Source organism: Capricornis sumatraensis, chromosome 20 (assembly GCF_032405125.1).
Source record: "Capricornis sumatraensis isolate serow.1 chromosome 20, serow.2, whole genome shotgun sequence".
Taxonomy (NCBI): Eukaryota; Metazoa; Chordata; class Mammalia; order Artiodactyla; family Bovidae; genus Capricornis; species Capricornis sumatraensis.
Genome location: NC_091088.1, coordinates 41,312,522 through 41,333,836, shown reverse-complemented (window position 1 = coordinate 41,333,836; position 21,315 = coordinate 41,312,522). Strand labels below are relative to the sequence as shown.

At 45.2% G+C, this 21,315-nt stretch overlaps 1 protein-coding gene across 1 annotated transcript in view; it reads right to left on the bottom strand.

Annotated features, from left to right (window-relative positions):
* PRMT7 (protein arginine methyltransferase 7) overlaps positions 1–21,315 on the bottom strand; it is a 39,863-nt gene that overhangs the window by 8,600 nt on the left and 9,948 nt on the right. The window contains exons 4-11 of the mRNA XM_068992115.1: positions 20,120–20,269; positions 13,178–13,286; positions 8,123–8,235; positions 5,811–6,052; positions 5,434–5,614; positions 1,779–1,906; positions 1,237–1,372; positions 157–240 (exon numbers count right to left, since the gene is read on the bottom strand). Coding sequence (XP_068848216.1) covers positions 157–240; positions 1,237–1,372; positions 1,779–1,906; positions 5,434–5,614; positions 5,811–6,052; positions 8,123–8,235; positions 13,178–13,286; positions 20,120–20,269 — 1,143 coding nt within the window. The remainder of the gene's footprint in view (positions 1–156; positions 241–1,236; positions 1,373–1,778; positions 1,907–5,433; positions 5,615–5,810; positions 6,053–8,122; positions 8,236–13,177; positions 13,287–20,119; positions 20,270–21,315) is intronic.

Sequence of the window (21,315 nt, the reverse complement as noted above, 5' to 3'; positions counted from 1 at the left end):
CCTGACTCCTGCCTACACCTGAGGCAACAATCCCTCAGACACCAACCCAAGCACACCCACAACGTATGTGGCAGCTGCACTTGCAAAGAGTTTTAGTCACAAAACTGTGACTAAAGAGCGCCATCAGGAAGCCGGCAGAAGGCACATGGCCAGTACCTGCTCCGCCCCAAGGTGATAGGCCAGCATGGACAGCAGACTGCCATCACTGATGCACAGGCAGACACTATCCGGCTTCAGCACCTGCAGGAAAAGAGCAACCTCAGCACAGATTTTCTTACAATGTTGAGAAAATTCTTGTTGACAACTGACAGGCACATTTTCCATCTGACCCCTTAACCCACTCTGTGATCATTCAATCCCATCTCCTCCTCACTCCTTTGCCCACATGGCCTGGCTGCATTTTCCCATGCCCTAACAACAGTCAAACCTGCCTCCCAGGCCCTGGTGGCAACTAGCCTCACCCTCCAATACACCCCCTGCCTCACCTCTCCCCACTCAGACCCCACTGTCAGGAGACTCTCCTCAAGCCATCCTAGAAGGCCCCACAGAAAGCCTGCCCTGTTTATCGGAGGCAACCCCCCACACAACCACAGGCCTCTTCCCTGTGAAGTCACAGCACAGACAGCCACAGGCATGTCAAATGACTCCTCACATCAGGGAAGCCTTTGAGGGTCACAGATCCCTCTGAGAGAAACTCAGAATGTCTGGGATCCTCCTCCCCCCTCCCCAAAATGCAGGCATGTGCATACAAACACATATTTCTGCATACAACTCCAAGGGGTCCAGAGACCCCCATCCAAACCTTGTGGTCCCCAGGCTGAGACCTCTTCTATAGGCAGCAGGGAGCAAAGGTTTTTCAGAAGAGCTATATGACCAGATTTACAATCTAGAACATTTTAGAAAGAAAACAGCAAATGAGAGGAATAATGAAGTGGCTGAACCCACAAGGATCACCAAAGGAATTGCTGGTGACCATAAAGGCAAAGTGTCCAGAGGGATAATAGCAAGGGTCAGAGAGAGGCTCCTATAGAAGAGCAAGAACAAGCCCCTACTGATCCAGAAACAAGCTCCCAGCCTCGGCTCAAATGCCCACCCAGTAGGAGCTGGTTGAAGCCACTCATGGACAGACAGGAGAGCACAGAAGACAAAACCAACTGATCGTAAGTGAGCAGTGGGCTGGGGTCCACAGGACAAACCCCTTCTGGCCTGTGACCACCCAAAGGGCTAGACACTTACCGTCCTCAGGGCCTGGATGTATTGCTCAGTTCTGTTCCGATCATTGATCTCTCCAAACCGAGGCCGGTTCCAGAGCAGGTGAGCCTGGCAGTCACACACGGGGCGCACTGGGTGGACTCTCTCATTCTTTTCAGGACTGGATCAGAAAACGAACAGATACAGGGTGATGACTTGCTAGGCAACGGCAAGCATGAAGGCACAGCACAGGGACCCGCAGCAGGGAAATCGAGGTGGACAGGGGACACATCCATGGTCCTCTAGGGGACATGAGTCTAGGCACTGGCTTTCGAGTGGGCCTTAGAGGTCAGAGGCCCTCCAATTCAAGACTTCTCATATATATATCTGCCCCAAATGGGGGTCCTACCACCAGGGTAGCCTCTTCTCAGTACACACAAACAGGTACCCAGCCACAAACTTTTGCCCTTATTTGGTTCAGATACAAATGTGCCCACTCAAAACCTCTACAGGGTCCGTGGAGGGAATTTACACAAACGCACAATGTCACAAGCCTAGTGTCCCACCCCACAAGGCTGGAGGCACACCTGGTCTTCTGGAGGCTGTACCACACACAGTAGTCGTCGTGGTGGGCTACCAGGCAGAGGGCTGAGCCCTGGACAACGGGCTCCTCCTGTGGCAGGAAGTACACACACTGCATCCAGTGGTCCCGCCACTGAAACAGGAAGAGAATCAGCTGTCACCAAGCTGCAACAAGAGCAATGCAACAAATCCAGGGGCTGAAACCCAGGCCAAAACCCAATTTGCTGGGAGACCACTGTTGTGAACTACACATAGCTACTGTGGCCAAAGAGGTAAAGGAAATTTTCAAGTTAGAAATGCTAAAGGCCCGAAAACTTCATGCAACACTGCTGGCTTTAGGAAGACAGAATGTAGCTGATAGCAGTGGTCTTTAGGGTGGGCTCAGATGAGGGGACTTCAGCCCCTGCCCTGTGTGCGTGGGGGCGGAGGGGGAAGGGGTGGAATTGGAAGGAGGGAGGGAGAATGCAAATATGGTAAACACTGACAACTGGTCAACTGAAGTAGAGGGCATACTGATGTTCATTTTCACTTATTTTATGGACTCAAAATCTTCAAAATAAAAAATTGAAAAAATAGCCAGCACCACTTCTCAGGAGGGCATTTAGCAACTAAATATTGTTTGTTTACCACTGGTTCTATAAGAACGAAGTAACTAGCCATGCAGTCCCTACTTTCAACATATCTTGAAAGGAGTTTAGGGTAGAAATCAGGAATGAGAGAGCCAGTGCTCTGGGAAAAACTCGCAGAACAGGGTTTCAGACAGTTATTTTCAGAAAATCTTATGAACCCAATTTCTTGTATATTCTCATATCCAGAAAAGCACTAAATTCATTAACAGAGATACTTGCACCTGATGACTAACAACCACCCTCTGCCAGAATGTGTACTTAACTGCAAGTATCTCCCTTTCATTAAAATCACATATATACTGATCTTCACACACACACACTCCTCCTCCTCCTTCAGAGCAGCTCCTCAGAGCTATCTTAGAAGCTATAATCCTCACTTGGCTTCAAATGAAACTTAACTTACAACTCTCTTGCTGCATTCCCCCGCGCCCCCCCACCCCGGTTTATCCTACCCAGTCTTGAATTTAATGTAAAGTTCAGTGAATGCCATTCCTATCTCTCTAAGATGTCTAGTTGAAGGTGAGAGTCACTCAGTGTGTCTGACTCTTCAGTCATGTTTGACTCTTTGCAACCCCATACAGTCCATGGAATCCTCCAGGCCAGAAAACCGGAGTGGGTAGCCTTTCCTTTCTCCAGGGGATCTTTCCAACTCAGGGATGGAACCCAGGTCTCCTGCATTCCAGGTGGATTCCTTATGAGCTGAGCCACAAGGGAAACCCCTGAAGGTAAAAGCTAGGAATCAAATCTAACCAGATACACTCTGGGGATAATAAACAGTAACAAGGAGGGGAAAAAAAGATTCTCTAAAACTTGTTATTTATCCTTTACTATGCCCTTCCTGACCCCTCCCGGACTCCCGCGATACTTCCCTGTCACCATGTCCTTCCCACACACCAGACTCCCAGGTCCGAATGCTAAAGAGCTGTGACAGAAGCCACTGTCTGAGGCTGATCAAGGGCAGCTCAGTGAAGTCCTGAGGGAGATTCACTAGCAGCTCTTCAAACTCTAAACAGTCCAAAAGTCACCACTGGCAGAGGGAGGACACAAGCTTCACAGCCAGGAGACCTGGGGACAAGCACCCACCACTGCAGCCTAGACAGGAGGTCCTGCTCCCCGCACTGGGCCAGGCTCTCTGTGCTTACCCAAGGGGTCTTATATGAGGATTCAAGGAGAAACTACACATAGGAACACTCTGAAGATATGCAAATGAGAATCGTTAACATTTTTATGAAATTCTTATGCTAGTATTGCCAACTACCACAGTCCTGGAGAAGAAAGCAGCCCAGTGCTGATCTGAATTCTGTGGGAGATTTCTCCCCCACCCCCAACCCGTACCACACACACACACACACAGAGACTCAGCCTGCAGTAGACTGAGGCTGTGAAGAATCGAGCTGGGGCAGCTCAGGGCCCAAGAGGACTGACTGAAATCCTGCAGCAGTCATGACCCTGTGGCCTAAGCAGGAACTCAGGAACTTGGCGAGATGCTAAGGCCTTCCACGAAGTCACCATGTGTATAACCAGAACCATCAGCTGAGCAATCAAAACAAAGCCAGTGCCCAGCAAGTGGTAACTGAAATCAGAATACACGGAGGATGGTGCCCAAGGCCTCCCAGGTAGAGGGAAGATTTGATTCCTTGGCTCTAAAGCATCTTTCCCACTTTCTTCCCCATGTGTATAACGCTAGTCGTCTCCGACTCTTTGCAGCCCCAGGGACTGCAGCCCACCAGGCTTCTCTGTCCATGGTATTTTCCAGGCAAGAATACTGACATGGGTTGCCACTTCCTACTCCAGGGGATCTTCCTGACCCAGGGATCAAACTCAAGTCTGTTGTGTCTTCTGCACTGGCAAGTGGATAATTTACCACTAGTGCCACCTGGGAAGCTCCAATGTGTATAGAGGGGTGGATAACATGCACATGAAAGAAAATTCAAAAGATATAAAAGACTCATGGAGAAAAGTAAGCCTCCTTTCCATCAAGCAACCTTTTTTTTTTTACCAATTTCTGTGAATTCCTCCAAAGATACCCTCACATACACACACCACACATATATACTCAGAAACACATTTATTTTTTCCCCATGATCTCACTACATGCACTATTATGTACCTCTCGTTGTTTCACTTGATCTGTCCTTGAGACAGTTCCACACCAGGGCAGAGAGAGGCACCTTGCCCTCTGAGTATGCAGGAAAATTGACTTAGCTAGTCCCTGCTGGTGGCCTCTAGGCTGTTCCAGTCTTTTGCATTAGAGTAGGGCTGCAGTGAGCATCCCAGTACACATGCCATGCTAAACATATGCAGATCCAACCAGAGCCTAAATATTTAGAAGTGGCGTCACTTTCCATCCTGCCATACTGTGGGCCTCACTGCACTCTGACACTCTGACCATCATTTTCCTGCTCTGCCCTACGGCTCCACCAATAGTCTACAGACTCTGAACTTTATTCACTAACAGGTGAAAAATGGTATTTCATTGCATTTTAAATCTGCATGGTTCTTATGAGTGAGGCTGAACATCTTTCCACACATTAAAGAGGAATAAAATATGGAGTAAAATATGTATTTCCTTTTCTGTACGTCATATCCTCTCCACTTTCCATTGAACTGAAGGTAGATTTTAAGGTCACAGAAAATGAGGCTGCAGACAGGCTGTTGTTCTCTGCTGTTCAGCTGCTAAGTCGGGTCTGATTCTTTGCAACCCCGAGGACTGCAGCATGCCAGGCTCCTCTGTCCTTCACTATCTCCCTGAGTTTGTATCTCCCAGAGTAGTTCTCTACTGCAAGCTAATCTGAGGTCCCCTGGGATTACTCTAGGGGCCAGGCCTAACAGTGGCTGTGCCAAGACACAGGAGAGCCAGCACACAAAAGCTGCCCTGTGGTTCACTGTGACCACTGGTGCTGGCCATGAACTCAGTCCCTTGTCTCTAAATGTCTGTGAATCTAAGACCCAACATGCTCCTTTCCCAGGACCAAAAGTGAACGACAACTTGCTGATTTCCATGAAAATGTGTTCAGTTCCTGCCTCTTACCTGGAGCTCCTCTGGATTTGAGTGTGCCCAGAAGGGAGCCATGGTGCACTTGATCTTCCCCTCAGGGTCCATTTCAATGTCCCACCAGGAGAGAACCACCTGAGCTCGGCCAGACACTAGCGGTTCAAACTGCCTGCTATGGCAGGCTGCTGAGCTACTGACTTGCTTGCTGAAGTCCACACTGTAAAGAACATTCGGGAACTGAGGCAGATTTTAAGCTCACAAAGTCCATTTTTAAGCTTTTATGGTGACCTCATCTGCAATGAGACCTGTTTGCAATGGACTCCTGATGTCAAAATGAATACAAAAACGATTGCCAAAGACCCAATTCCACCAAGTGTCTCCAAGCGCCATGACCCTAGGTGGCTCCTTGGTACCTGAACATAGGCAGCACGTCACTGAGGATGGTGAAGTCAGCAGGTGACACCTGGTTTAGCTGAATGTCGCAGACTGAGGGCGCACCAGGGCACCTCTCCAGTTCCAAGGGGGGGATGATGACCCGCTCTCCTCGGCTGGTCTGAACACGGATGGGAAACAGCTTATTCCACGACCACATCCTCCTGGACTCTACCAGCTGCGCATAGACGGTTGCTCTGTGAGGCACTGCTTCACAATTTGCCTAAGTTTATATTCAAAAAATATAACAAAAGAACAAAAAAATAACCAATTACACTGACCCACAGCAATTCTCATTGAGCAAAAAAGATTTATTGCCTAATACGAGGCAAGTTTAGTAACATCTACTGCCTTATCACTATTAGGACAGTGAACTGTTTTCAGCCCAAAGCCCTTGGGAAAGGAAGAAACTAGACTGCAGAAAGAACACACATTATTTCTAAGATGTCAGCTAAGTTCCTAGTTACCTGACACTCTTGAATATTTCAAAAATAAACCTTAATTGTCATCATGCTGATTAACTCCCACACAGACTTGGAAGAAAGAGTCTAAGTCTTCCTGTTAAACAGAAATCCTAGCACTAGGCTCAGAGCTTCCCTTCAGCGCAGCTCTCACCCAGACACTAGAACCTTCTTATGGCACAGCCCAGTAGCCAAGTGTCCATCCTCAACCGACCTGACCTCCTGGCCTCATTGGGCAATGCCGACTTGGCTGTGGCTGCAGTCCCTCATCCAGTTTCCCTCCAACACATTCATCTGACACCCTCTACACACCAAGCAATAGGGGGTCTCCCCACCCTCCCCCAGCAGGGTGGGCAAGACCTCACCCCACCACCCACCATCAGAACGGACCTCAAACCGTACTGTGACCATCTGCCCACCTATCTGCCTTGCCAGGAGCTCACCTTCATATTCTTGGTACCTAAAAAGGGACCAGCAAAACCAAGGCACCAATAAAGGTGTCTTCTGAGACCAATTCCTGGACCACTGCAACACCACATGGCCTGTCAGACGCCCCAGTGCCCCAGTTTCATGACCTCCAATGTGGCAGGAAGAGGGACAAGGTACTGGAGACCATGATGCCATAGCTCCTTCAAGTTCAGGCTGGGCAGATAGGGACAATGATTAGAGTGGACAGCAAACACCTGGCTGCTATGGGCCAACTGGGAGAGGAGGCTGAGGATAGCTGCTAGTGCACCTTTTAATTATGAGATGAATCAGAGAAAGACAAACTGGACAACATTAATATAACTCTAAATATCCTTGTTCTCTATTTCAGGGATTCATCTAATTGATGGCTTTAATGTAGAGAAAAAATAATTTCAAACACAGAGTTCTGTATTTTGGAAATGACGAGACATCTCACACAGTATGGGAAACTGCAGGACAATTACCTCACATGCTGACTGTGTGAGCATGTGAACTCTGGCCCCAACTGCATTGGGAGGAGCCTCCTTCCTCTCTTCAGGGGCCCTAAGCACCCCTAAAGAGAGTTCCAGCCTAGGACAGTTACAGGTTCATGATAGAATGCTGCCCATATGCAGGTGTTGGCAGAAGCAGCAGACAACCATGACTTCCCAGCTGGCCTCTGCCTCAGTCTCTACCTCCCCGTTTATGTTCATAAAAAAACGAGGCCAACATCTCTGAACTAACATGTTCAGTATATCTTTTCCTTCTCAAAACAACTGTCAAAGGCTATCACCACTCAAGGTTATCAACAGCCCGGCATTCAAGGCCTTCTACCCTCTACCCATTCTCCACTGTGAGCTTACAAGCACCACAGACCGGTGCTCTCACTGCCCACTAAACAGGTCCTCTGCCTGGGACATCTCTCCTTTTCCTCAGCGCTTTCCCAGATTCCACCCTCCCCACGCAGGCCCTCATCTCGCTCCTGACCCTTGACTTTTTCCACTGGCCTTAAACCAAACATCAGCAGTGCTTCTGCCTACCTCTCCATTTGGCCCATCAAGTCCTCACCACTGTTGACTGGTGTGGATCTCAGAAGCAAGAAGGACATGTTATACTTCTCCCTGGATGCTAGAAGACTTTACACACAGTATAAGAATGCTTGTTGAACGGAATATTAAGATAGTTTCTAGTCTTTTGACTCTAACCTACTAAGACTAGGCATTCAAGAGGAAGTCATGACTGAGAACCAAAATCTCGTAGGAATCAAAGGGTGCCCTAGGGGATACAGAGAGGTGCTGGGGCTGGGGCTGTGCAGAGTATTGTGCAGTGATAAGAGCCGTGTGAGATCACACCAATTTGCCCAAGGGAGGCCGTCAATCCCCCACCTGCACGAGGTGCCTGTGTGCATGCTCATAGGAGGGCAGGGCTCCCTCCCCAATCAGTTCCGTGTCAAACAGCTCCGTGATCAGGATGTTGGCACGGCATGGCATGTCACCATCTGAGAAACACAAGGGAAGAGTCAGAAGCAAGCAACAGATTAGAGCAAATATTTACAACAAATATGTAAAAAAAAAAAAAGGTTAATAGGTCATTATAATTGAAAGCGCACACATATGCTAAAGTGTTTAGAAGTGTCATCATGTCTGCAACTGACTTTCCAACAGTTCAGAAAAAAAAAAATCCACCTTGGTATGCATGTACATGTCAAAATGCCAACAACTGATTAAGAGAACATGGGTGTTCACTGTACTACTCTTTCAATTTTTCTATTTAATATAGCAAGGGGCTCATAAAACTGATTTAAAACAAACAAACAAAAAAGCCTACAAACATTCCAAAAGAACACCAAGCAAAAATAGACAATTCAAAATAGAAAGCAAATCAATCAACTATATGAAAATGTTTTCATTTTTATTAGCAAATTGGAGAGATACAGTTAAACTATTAACTATTAAATTAGCAAAAATGATTTGAAAAGCAAAGACTGAATGCTGGTACTTCAAATATTTCTAGGCTGCAGAGAAGGAGAAAAAATCAAAGTAAGAGAGAGGTTGATTCCATTGATACCCAAAGATACAACTGAGATCTAGAACTCAAGAGGCCCCAGTTCATTATATTAAATCTCCCTGAATCAAGTTAGTTTCTTGCTGCCAAACAATCCCCTAAATAAGTTTTTTTCAGATAGCAGGATTATGGAAGGTCTTTCTGCTTTTCTACTTTTTAAACCTTCATAATACAATGTAATGTTACTTCTACAATTACAATTTTTAATGAGCCGAAACAAAACTGACTTTGGAAGGGGTATTCATCATGGAGAATTAACTGTAAATACTCCTAATGGCTCATGAATTATAATTTGACAAAGCCCACTCATCTTCCCTACACAGAGGACAAGGACAGGTGATGCAAGAAAAGAACAGCATTAAGAGTTCAAAGGCAAGTATAACAGAGACAGCATGAGCCTTGAGTCATAGAGACCTGGGCCTGGATCCCCCTTTCTAACCTTGAACCTCAGTCCTGACCATCAGTCACCTCATCTGTAAAAGAGGGGTTGGTCATGACATCTACTTCACATGGTGGTGGTAATTAGATAACAAAGGTAAGCCTGTCCAGTTCCTATGAAGTACATGTATACAGCACGACATGAAAAGAGGCTGAGAAGAAATTTCTATCTCCAGGCACACAGACCACCCTCCAAGTCACTGCCCATTCTCTCTGATATCAAGGGAGATTCCAAGTGAAATACACTGTCCCAAACTAAGCTGACCAACCCACTTGCACACACGTGCTTCTCTGTCCAATGTTTCTGCTCAGTGAATGGCACCACCAATCACACAGTCCTGAAACACGGGCATCACTGGCCAGCTCCAGGATGGTTCCCTGACTGGCCTGGTGACCTCTGCACCCCAGGGCCTAGAACAATGCCTAGCAGCACCCCAAAACAGTCAACAAACGTCAGCTAAATGCTTGAACCCTACCTCTTTGTCACCCTACATTCCAATCAATCACCAAGCCCTGACAATTCTACCTTCTGAATACTTTTTAAGCCAATTATGTAACTTAAAATGATTTACTGTCCAAATCTGCTTCAAAGATAAAGCTCTATGATCCAATGGATTTCAAGAAATACATCTTGAGAGCCTGTGAATGCTACTGTAGAAGGGGACAGACATGCAGGGGGAGCCTGAGCGGGGGCGGTTACCCCCACCCAGACATTTTCACCAAATGACTAGATGGACGAACAAATGCCACCCCAAGTCAGCCACTACACATCTTGGTGCGTAATCCATCTCGGGGGAACAGGTAACAAACCCAGATGCCATTTTTTAAAAGAGATCAGAACAGAAGCTTGGAAATAAGCATTTGGGAGTAGGAAGGAAGCTGCAAAGGAGAACAAAGACTGGGAGACATCCCTGAGACCTGGCAAGAGAGAGTTTTCAGAAGGCCTGAACCGCAGCAGTATCGAAGCTGCAATGTTTCCCATTTACCACGGGTTAAGGACCAAGCAAAGTTGACAGTCTACTCACTAAACAAATATGACTGAATTTTTCCATGTGCCAGGCCCTGTGCCAAGTCATGGAATGGAATAATTAGTAAGATCACACAGCCCATGAGCTCAGGATGCTTCAGCTGTGTGGCAACAGAAATGTTAAATACATAATTACATAATTATTTCATTATTGAGGTTAAAATCACTACATAGAAAGATATTAAGAAAGCTGTGTGTGTGAACAACACACAGCCTGGAGGTGGCACAGGACAGGGCACAGAATAAGTGACATGGCACACGTTCTCCACCTCAGGTCAAAATGGAGTAACTGGGTTCAGACTTATCTATCATCATAATCAACTAGAAAACACAGCAAAATTTATAAAACAAGTGTTTTCGGACACTGAACAGCAGGAAACCAAGTGAATCCCTACTGCCCTGGCTCCCAGCCGGCGCACTTCCAGACCTTTGTTCACATAGAGAGAAGCCAAGCAAAGTGTCTTGCTGGATGAGACAGCAGAGACAAGTTCAGGGGGGTGGAGGCGGCTGGAATGTGCAAAGGAGAGAGTCAGACAGGAAGCTACATGGGGAAAGGGCTTCAGAAATCTGCACAACGCTCCCCTCATGTCTCTTGCTGAATACACACACACACACACACACACACACACACACACACACACACACACACACACGGTACACACACACACACACACACACACACACACACACACACACACACACACACACACACACACACACACACACACACACACACACACACACACACGGTAAGCCTCTAGAAGGCTGGGCAAAGGATGACCATGTAGCTATAAGCTGAACAACTGTCAGAGCTCAAAGGACTGAGCAACATTCTAGCAACATTCTGATCAGCCATGACCCAGGCACTCAGCAGAGACCCCAGAAAGGTCATGCTCTACTAGTATAGCCGAAGCAGCTCTAGAGCAGGGGTTCTCAACAGGGTGAGATTTTGCACACATACACCCCACACCTGGCACTTTCGGCAATACCTGGAGACATTTCTGATAGGCACAAATGGTGCTGAGGAAGGAGATGCTATGAGCTTCCACCAGTTAAGAGGCCAGGAGTAAACATTCCACAATGCACAGGACAACTTTCCCAGCAAAGAATTACTAAACCTACAATGTCAACAGTGCTGCAAGTAAGAAACCCTGTCTTAAAGCTATCCTAAGCCTGAACCAACAAAGCTTAAAAATAAGCCTTGTAAGGATCAACCTGATCTGCAAGAAACCCAACTGCATGCCAGACAAAGCTTTTAAGGGAAGACAACAAAACTCAGCACTTACCAATGTAAATCTCCCAATATACACAACATCTGAATAAAAATTACTAGACAGGCAAAGAAGGAAAACAGGACCCAGAACCAGGGTAAAAATGAGTCAAAACAAGAAACCCAGAAAAGACAAAGACAGGCAGTGGAATAGAAGGGATGTTAAAACAGCTAATATAAATCTGCTAACTATTTAAAGGAACACACGAACACGTAAGAACAACAGAAGTTATAAAACAAAATCACAAAGAGAATTTTAAAGATGAAAAATACAGTATCAGAAATGAAAAGTTCACTAGGTGTGCTTGACAGCGGATCAGACACTGTAAGAAGAGGGATTGGTGAACCAAAAGACCCATCCAGGAAACTACCCATGTCCATCAGTAGGTGAAGGAATGAACAGATTATGGAATGTATCCACATGAAGTGATGCTCACTAACAGAAAGAAATGAACACTTCATACATAAAACACTGGACAAAACTCAAAAACACTGTACTACAGGAAAGAAAGCAGACACAGAAAAGTACACACTACGATTTCACTCAAAATTCTAGAAGAGGTGAATCTACTCTACAATGGAGAAAGCAGATCAGTGAGTGCCTAGGGCCACAGATATGGGTGGAATGCCTGTAAAGGGTCATGAGGAATCCATGAGGGCACGATGGAAACATTCTAGTATCTTGATGGTAGAAGTGGTGACAACTGTGTTTACATTTGTTAAAACTGAAACTATACACTTCCAACGGGTGAATCCACTTTATATAAATTATACCTCAATAGCAAATTCCCTAGCAGCCAGTGGTTAAGACTCTGTACTTTCACTGCTGAGGGCCCGCGTTCAATCCCTGGTCAGGGAACTAAGATCCCACAAGCCATGTGGTGTGGCCAAATACATCAATCAAAGAATCGTACCTCAGTAATGATGATTAAAAATGGGATGATCTGTGCACTCTTTTGTATGTATGGTACACTTTAAAAATAAATAAAGGAAATATCAATCCCTTCTTTTGTGCACGTTCCAGATCTTCCATAAAAAAATGCTTTTCAAATGCGAGACAAATGCTGAATTTAGGTAGATGCTTCTTTTAAAATACTGCATGTTAATATCCATAACCTCATGCTAGAAGTTTCTCTTGTAAATCTTTTTCACTGTGCTCTCCCAGTATCAGTAGCATGCGAAATGTCAAAAGTCTGATTCAAATTCCCAGACTATAAAAAATATTCTGAAAATCTGAAGACCAAGCTACACAGGCAAATATCTTACACTGGATACTGAGACCAGATACTGGAACTAAGAGAACCTCTCATTGTCAACCTTTTACTGTTTTGCTTCTGTCTAATAAAACTCAAAACCAGATAAACTGAGCCAGACAAGTATTTCAACTTGCTTAAGCAACAGGTTTCATTTGTTTACATCAACACTTGTATACTTGATTAGCTCTGGTTTACTTATTCCTCATTTATTTTAATTAGTGGAGAAATAAACTAAGAGAGAAGTGCTTATCTTCAGACCAGCACATGGAGAAGTCTCAATTCTGTGCAATTACCTGGGTATGTCTCTCCCAGAAATCGGAATAAACCTTTTCCTCTCTCCCACAAGAGCAAGCAAAGCTTTTGTCACAAGATGTGTTGCTCTCACCTGGTCCTACAGTCACCTCAGTGGAATGCTTATTGATAACCTTAATCTTATCACTGAAGCCGTTTTTCTCCACAATCTTCACAGAAGCATCAGCCATAGGCTTGAAAACCTAGAAATTAGTGAAAACCCAAATAAAAATAAGCAGTAAGTTAAAGAATATTCTAACACCCCGTTTTTCCAGTAGTCATGTACGGATGTGAGAGTTGGACTATAAAGAAAGCTGAGTGCTGAAGAATTGATGCTTTTGAACTGTGGTGTTGGAAGACTCTTGAGAGTCCCTTTGACAGCAAGGAGATCCAACCAGTCCATCCTAAAGGAGATAGTCCTGGGTGTTCACTGGAAGGACTGATGTTGAAGCTGAAACTCCAATACTTTGGCCACCTGATGCAAAGAGCTGACTCATTTGAAAAGACCCTGATGCTGGGAAAGATAGAGGGCAGGAGGAGAAGGGGACGACAGAGGGTGAGATGGTTAGATGGCATCAACGACTTGATGGACATGGGTTTGGGTGGACTCCAGGAGTTGGTGATGGACAGGGAGGCCTGACGTGCTGCGGTTCACGGGGTCACAAAGAGTCGGACACGACTGAGCAACTGAACTGAACTGTAGTTTAATGTTCTTGACTTCTTGCTGGACTCAGGGGCCTCTGAGCCTCTCTGATTTTTAGTGTCATCTCCAGAGAGGGTCCTTTTTGACCCAGCTTCCAGAGGGCTGAGCAATTGAACTGAACACCTGGTTAGCAACATTTACCTTGATTCTGGTCCTATGATTTGAAGTAAAAGAGGCCTCCATTATGGAATTTCTTCCTGAATACAAAAAATGTACCTTTGTTACCATTTGATACAGGTAAAATATTTTGTTGGGCTGTTTTGATCTAAATACACAAGATTTCACCTATGTAATTTAAATGCATCTCCAAATGTGTGTCATGGAAATGAATACAAAAGGATGAGATTCTGTTAGGTTTATCTTGCAGCTAGGTGTTCCCATTACATGTCAGGCAAAGGAGGGATGCAGGGGACTTCCAAGGAGACTGCACCACCTAGCAAGGATGGCAGGTATCAGTGCTACGCTAGAGAGAGATGCAAAGGGGACGTGCCTCACAAAACCATGACTGGGGACCTGGGATGTGAAGTGATGTGCTCTCTAGGGGAAGGTGAGACTATAACTATAGTAGATATGAAGTGTGAGCACGTCACCCTCCTGCTCAAAACTGTCTCAAATCCCCCTTGCTAGTGGAACACAGCCTATATTCTCTTATGGTATCTAAGGCCCTTCATACTATGGACCACCTTACTTTTACCCAGCGTTCCTCCCCTCCCACCACCACCCCCATTACACACATGTACTACCAATGCTACAGCCACACTCATCTCCTCACTGTACAGGCAGGAGGCAAGCCTGAGCCTTCTCTGCCCTACTACCACCTGCCAAAGCAAACCCAACTTTTCAGGGCAGCACAAATCCCCTCCTGAAGGAAGTCTTCCCGGAACCCTTCATGTGTCCCTAAACATAAGCTTCTCTACCTCTAAATTTCCCACCTGCCCAATTTAGATTGCATAGCTCCAACCACATCACTGCATGAAACATACAGATGCAGATGCAGCCATACGCACATAGAGGAAATTTTCACCTCAGGTGGTCAGTCGTGTCTGACTCTTTGCAACCCCATGAACAGCAGCATGCCAGGCTTCCCTGTCCATCACTAACTCCCAGAGCTTGCTCTGACTCATGTCCATCAAGTTGGTGATGCCATCCAACCATCTTATCCTCTGTTGTCCCCTTCTCCTCCTGCCTTCAATCTTTCCCAGCATCAGAGTCTTTTCCAGTGAGTCAATTCTTCACATCAGATGATCAAAGTATTGGAGTTTCAGCTTCAGCATCATTCCTTCCAATGAATATTCAGGACTCATTTCCTGAATATTCAGGAAATTGACTGATTTGATCTTCTCGCAGTCCAAGGAACTCTCAAGAGTCTTCTCCAACACCACAGTTCAAAAGCATCAATTCTTTGGCACTCAGCTTTCTTTATAGTCCAACTCTGACATCCATACATGACTACTGGAAAAACCATAGCTTTGACTAGACAGACCTTTGTCAGCAATGTCTCTGCTTTTTAATATGCTGTCTAGGTTGGTCATAGCTTTTCTTTCAAGGAGCAAGTGTCTTTTTAATTTCATGGCTGCAGTCACCATCTGCAGTGATTTTGGAGCCCCTCAAAATAGTCAGCCACTGTTTCTCCATCTATTTGTCATGAAGTGATGGGACCAGATGCCATGATCTTAGCTTTCTGAATGTTGAGTTTTAAGGCAACTTTTTCACTCTCCTCTTTCACTTTCATCAAGAGGCGCTTTAGTTCTTCTTCACTTTCTGCCATAAGGGTGGTGTCATCTGCACATTTGAGGTTATGGATATTTCTCCCAGCAATTTTGATTCCAGCTTGTGCTTCATCCAGCCCTGCATTTCACATGATGTTCTCTGCATATATGTTAAATAAGCAGGGTGACAATAAACAGCCTTGACATACTCCTTTCCCGATTTGGAACCAGTATGTTGTTCCATATCTGGTTCTAACTGTTGCTGCATACAGATTTCTCAGGTGGAAGGTAAGGTGGGCTGGTATTCCCATCTCTTGAAGAATGTTCCAGTTTGTTGTGATCCACACAGTCAAACGCTTGGTGTAGTCACAAAGCAGAAGTAGATGTTTTTCTGTAACTCTCTTGCTTTTTCAAAGATGCAGCGAATGCTGGCAATTTGATCTCTGGTTCCTCTGTCTTTTCTAAATCCAGCTTGAACATCTGGAAGTTCTCAGTTCACATACTGTTGAAACCTGGCTTGGAATATTTTGAGCACTACTTTGCTAGGGTGTGAGATGAGTGCAACTGTGTGGTAGTTTGAACATTCTTTGGCATTGCCCTTCTTTGGGACTGGAATGAAAACTGACCTTTTTCAGTCCTGTGGCCACTGCTGAGTTTTCCAAATTTGCTGGCATATGGAGTGCAATACTTTCACAGCATCACCTTTTAGGATTTGAAACAACGCAACTGGAATTCCATCACCTCCACTAGCTTTGCTCATAGTGATGCTTCCTAAGGCCCATTTGACTTCACATTCCAGGATGTCTGGCTCAAGGTGGATGATCACGCCATCATGGTCATCTGGGTCACGAAGACCTTTTTTTGCATAGTTCTATGTATTCTTGCCATCTCTTCTTAATGTCTTCTGCTTCTGTTAAGTCCATACCATTTCTGTCCTTTATTGTGCCCATCTGTGCATGAAATGTTCCCTTGGTATCTAATTTCCTTGAAGAGATCTCTAGTCTTTCCCATTCTGTTGTTTTCCTCTATTTTCTTTGCATTGTTCACTTAGGAAGGCTCTCTTATTCTTTGGAACTTTGTATTCAGATGGGTATATCTTTCCTTTTCTCCTTTGCCTTTCACGTCTCTTCTTTTCTAAGCTATTTGTAAGGCCTCCTCAGACAACCATTTTGCCTTTTTGCATTTTAGAAATGATTTTGATTTTAGAAAATGATAAAGTGACCAGTCAAAATGACAAGATTTCCATTTTTTTCTAAGACCTCTTCTGCATCCACCTTTATTTTCTGCCACAAAAGCATATTTCTATTACAATCAAGAGGAAAATGCTATATACTTCTACAAAGAATATGTGCTCAGGTAGGGTAACAAAACCTTCACAATCTGTTTCAAATTATCTCAAGGCTCTAGTTTGATGGTTTTGATGTTGTTGGAGGGCCTCAGACCCTCAATTCTCACCAATCAGTCTGCCTCTACCCCAGAAGTATCACGTGCTCTTACCATCCTCTCAGCCCTCCTGCCCCTTATCATTCATGTCCTCTGCTGACTCTGTAGAGTCTGTCCTTCACAGCCTCTTCCTCAGCCACCAAGAACTCAAGAACTCACCTCAAACACTATCGAATGAAGCCCGAAGCTGATTTCTCAACATCATCATCCTGTGTTCTCCCCTAGCCCTCAAATCAGTTTGGAGAACTAATCTTCTTTCAAGGGATGTACTGTCTGGTCTAAGAGCAAGTGAATCTTTCTTGCCAGGTAAATGAAATAAATTAAACAGCATTTAACCTTATTTTGGTCAATGATATATCCAAGGAGAGGTTTGCTAGAGATTCCTGGGAATGTTCTTTTTGCCCTTAAAAAAGAGAAAGAAAATGAGGAAGCCAGGATCATGCTTGGTTTTCAAGGTGTTTTGCCATAGAAGTCACTATAACCAATACACCTTCCCCAGCACTCCTTCCTTTTCAAATGTACGAAAAGAGAAGCCTGCAGACAATGCCTGTGATTTCTTATATTCCATCCAATCCTCAACCCTACTCTCCTGAAAATATTGCCTAAAGGGGGTCACCAATAACCTCTTGGCTGCCAACCCACAGCTTTCTTAGTCCCCATTCTGCTTAATTTCCATACCTGTACTAATACAGTAGCCACATGCAGTTATTTAAACGTAAATGGATTAAAATTAAGTAGTATTTTAAAATTTCAGCTCCTCAGGCCTACTAGTCACATTTCAAGTACTTAGCAGCCACATGTGGGTAGGGACCATGATACTGGACAGCACAGTTGTAGATTTTCACCATCACCAAGTTCTAATAGTGCTGCTCTAGTAACATCCACACTTGCTGATCACTCCCTTTCTCATGGCTTCCACGCCATCTGCACCTGCCTTCTAGGGTCTCTTCATTTCTGTCTGGACTTGACTTCATGGCCACTCTTGTTCCCTCAGCCCCTGAACACATCCCGCCTTTGCTCTTTTCAGTCTACTCTCTCTCCCTGAACAACCCCTTACACTGCCAGCTTTACCTGTCATATCTTTAGCAAGTGAGTCCCGGATCCACTGTACACGCCACCCTTAAAAGGTTCAGATTCCCGTCTCTAGGGACCATCAGGTTCTCTCTCACTCATTCTTCTGGACCTGTCTTTCCTGTTGCCATGCAGTTCCGGCAGAGCTGCAAACCACAGGGCAATTCGAAGACAGGAAGACCAAAGAATCAACCAGGTAGTCACTAGAGCAAAAACTGGGAGGCTACCATAAAGATCTGAAGAGTCAAATGGAAGAGGTCTGAGAATCACAAGCCAGAACAGCAAGAGAATTAGAAATCCAGGTAAATGAGATGGAAATATGGAAAAACCTAAGAAAACTGTTCTACCAATTCTACCATGAAGTATGTTCTCATCCTATATTTTTCATTAGCAGTCCACAAAGGTACCGGCTCCTGCCCCACCAGCTGTCTCATATGTAACACGTCCAAAATGAAATGCAAGGTCTTTCCCATAAAATAAGTTACTGGAAAGAGGAACTCCTCTTACCAGTCAATGGCATCCTTGCCTCCACCCTAGACACCCACACTAGCACTCTCTCTCTCACACACATACACTGTCCTATCAAAGCTACCAGTGTGGACTGAGCACCAAATTAGGAACCAAAAGACCAAGATTCAGCTCTAGCCCTCCTACTTATTAACTGTGGGACTTAAGACTTTAACGTCTGCGTCTTGACTTCTTCATTTACGAAGATAAAATCTACTTGAGGCTATCAAGGCAACTATCCGCAAATACTGATTTCTCTGTATCAGCTCGGAGCCTTGATGACGGCCCCAAAGGCAAAGAATGACCCTTAATCATTTTAATGAAATCCTGAGACAAGTGTACAGAATTGCAAGTGGGTGCACGCACACACACACAACCTTATCACTATCGTTGGACTATCACAGAAACTTGAAGCTCATTAACACCTAACTCACGATATTAAAGTGTTTAATGTGACACTCAGGTCTTCCAGAGTCTGGCTACAATCTACCTTTCTGGGTTTTTCTACCATGACACCATTTGCCACAACTCTGGACAACACTGTTCCCAAATACACCATGGTATTCCCTCAGCCTGACCTGTCACCCTTCTAGACCATAAGCTCGAGGGCCACCCTGTAGACATGGGGGTGGGGGGTAGGTGCTGGAAGGAGTCTAGGCAGAACACCCTAGAGTGCTGACCCCTATACTTTAAGGAAGAAAGCAAAAAACTTCTGTTTAAGCCACTGTTATTTTGGGACTTTGTCATCTGCAACTTAATCACCATATGAAACAAATATTGTAGGGCAAAATACACCAAAATTTTAACAATGGTTAGTTATATATGGAGTCAATACACTTCTTTCTATTTACCAAATTTCCTATAGTGGTATGCATTATTCACATTGCGTGCACGCATGCATGTGTGCTAAGCTGTTTCAATCTCGTCTGACTCCTTGCAATCCTATGGACTGTAACCCACCAAGATCCTCTGTCCGTGGGATTCTCCATGCAAGAACACTGGAGTGGGTTGCCATGCCCTCCTCCAGCTCCAGGGTACCTCCGATCAAGGAATCCAACCTGCGTCTCTTGCATCTCCTGCATTGGCAGGCAGGTTCTTTACCACTAATGCCACCTGAGAAGCTTATTATTTGCATTACCAGAAAAATAATTTTAATTTTTATTAAAGGAGTGAAATGGCAGATTGCCAAACTATGGGTAAATGCAGTAAGATAGCTAGCTCTGTCAGGACATTTAAGGCAGTAGAGCTCAACCTTGATGCACTTTAAAAAATCCCAATGCTCAGGTCACATCCCAGAACTATTAATTAAAATTGGGGGCGGGGGAGTGCAGGACGACTGACTAGGCGTTAGAATTTTTTAAAGCTCCTTGGTGATTCTGACACTCAGTCAAGGCTGAGAATCACTGTTTTTACGGAAGAAAACAAGCTCCTGGAGGAAAGAATGGTGTCTGACTCATCTCTGTGTTCTCGGAACCTGGCACTGCACTTGGCATGGAGTGAACACTCCATGTATGTCTGTGAAGAAACGGACGGGGAGGGTGCAAGGGACACAAGAGACTTTCCACACAGGACATAGAACATACACATGAAGAGTGTGGCTCACCTCAATGGCATAGCAGAAGTCGGCACCAGCTGTGACCGCCATCATTGACAAGAGTCCTGTGCCAGTGCCAATGTCAAGAACCAAGGCCTTCTGTCCTCTGTCCTTCACCCGGCTCACAGCAGCCCGGATGCCCTGGTAGTATTTCATATTCTAAGAGAAAGGGAGAAAACAACTGTTACTTCATACCAGTTATTGTAAGTGCTTTGTGAAGTTCTAGAGTCACGGTTGGCGCAGCAGAGTTAGGTCCCGACCCTGTGGCCTCTGTGGCTTGCACTAGTTGAGTTGGACAGCCCTCCCGAGGCTCTGGGAGCACTGGGTCAGCCTCTTAAATTCATAAAGTAATTGCCTCTCCCCTCCACACCCACTCTTCCATACTCTGCTCAGAGATACTGAGGCTCACGCTCTGCAAACCACATTTTCCTTTTTCCAGCTTTTAGATGACTGGACAACAGGGGAACTAGAGGATGGAAAAAGCTTGTTCCCTCCCACATGCGCACTCTCTTCAGGCCCTTCAGAGCTAGGAGCAGCACTCAAGCAGCGATTCCCTTCAGAGATCTGAGCATCAGCTCCACAGGACCTTTCCTCCACACGTCTAGGTTCTGGGAACTCCAGTCTTCCCCCTTTGTATCTCCAGGTAAAGGAACTGCTTCCTGCAATTACTTCCACAAGGTTACCCTGGTGCTTCCCAGTCCTTCCATACCTCTGTAACCAACTCCTTCTCTTGAAACAGATGCATATGCTTGTGTGCCCAGTGGTGTCTGACTCTTTGCAACCCCCTGGACTATAGCCCACCAGACTCCTCTGTTGATGTACTTTTCCAGGAAAGAACACTGGAGTGGGTTGCCATTTCCTCCTCCAGGATATCTTCAGGACCCAGGGACTGAACTCATGTCTCCTGCATTGGCACGGGGATTCTTTACCATTAAGCCACCAGGGAAGCCCATTGAAACATATAATGTGGCTTCTGGTTTCCTCACTAGACTCTTAATTCATACGGCTTCCTGGGCTAAAAAATATTTTCTTCTCAGGAAATTGTTTCTTTGTTTTTAGTTCAGATCCTTAGTAATTTAATCAGATATATATATATTTTTTCCTCTGTAACACTTTGACTAATTAAGTACCTGGCCCTAGGATCTCACAGGCTGTACGGTGCAGCCAAAAAAAAAGAATAGTACTATATTTCAAAATAGCAACAC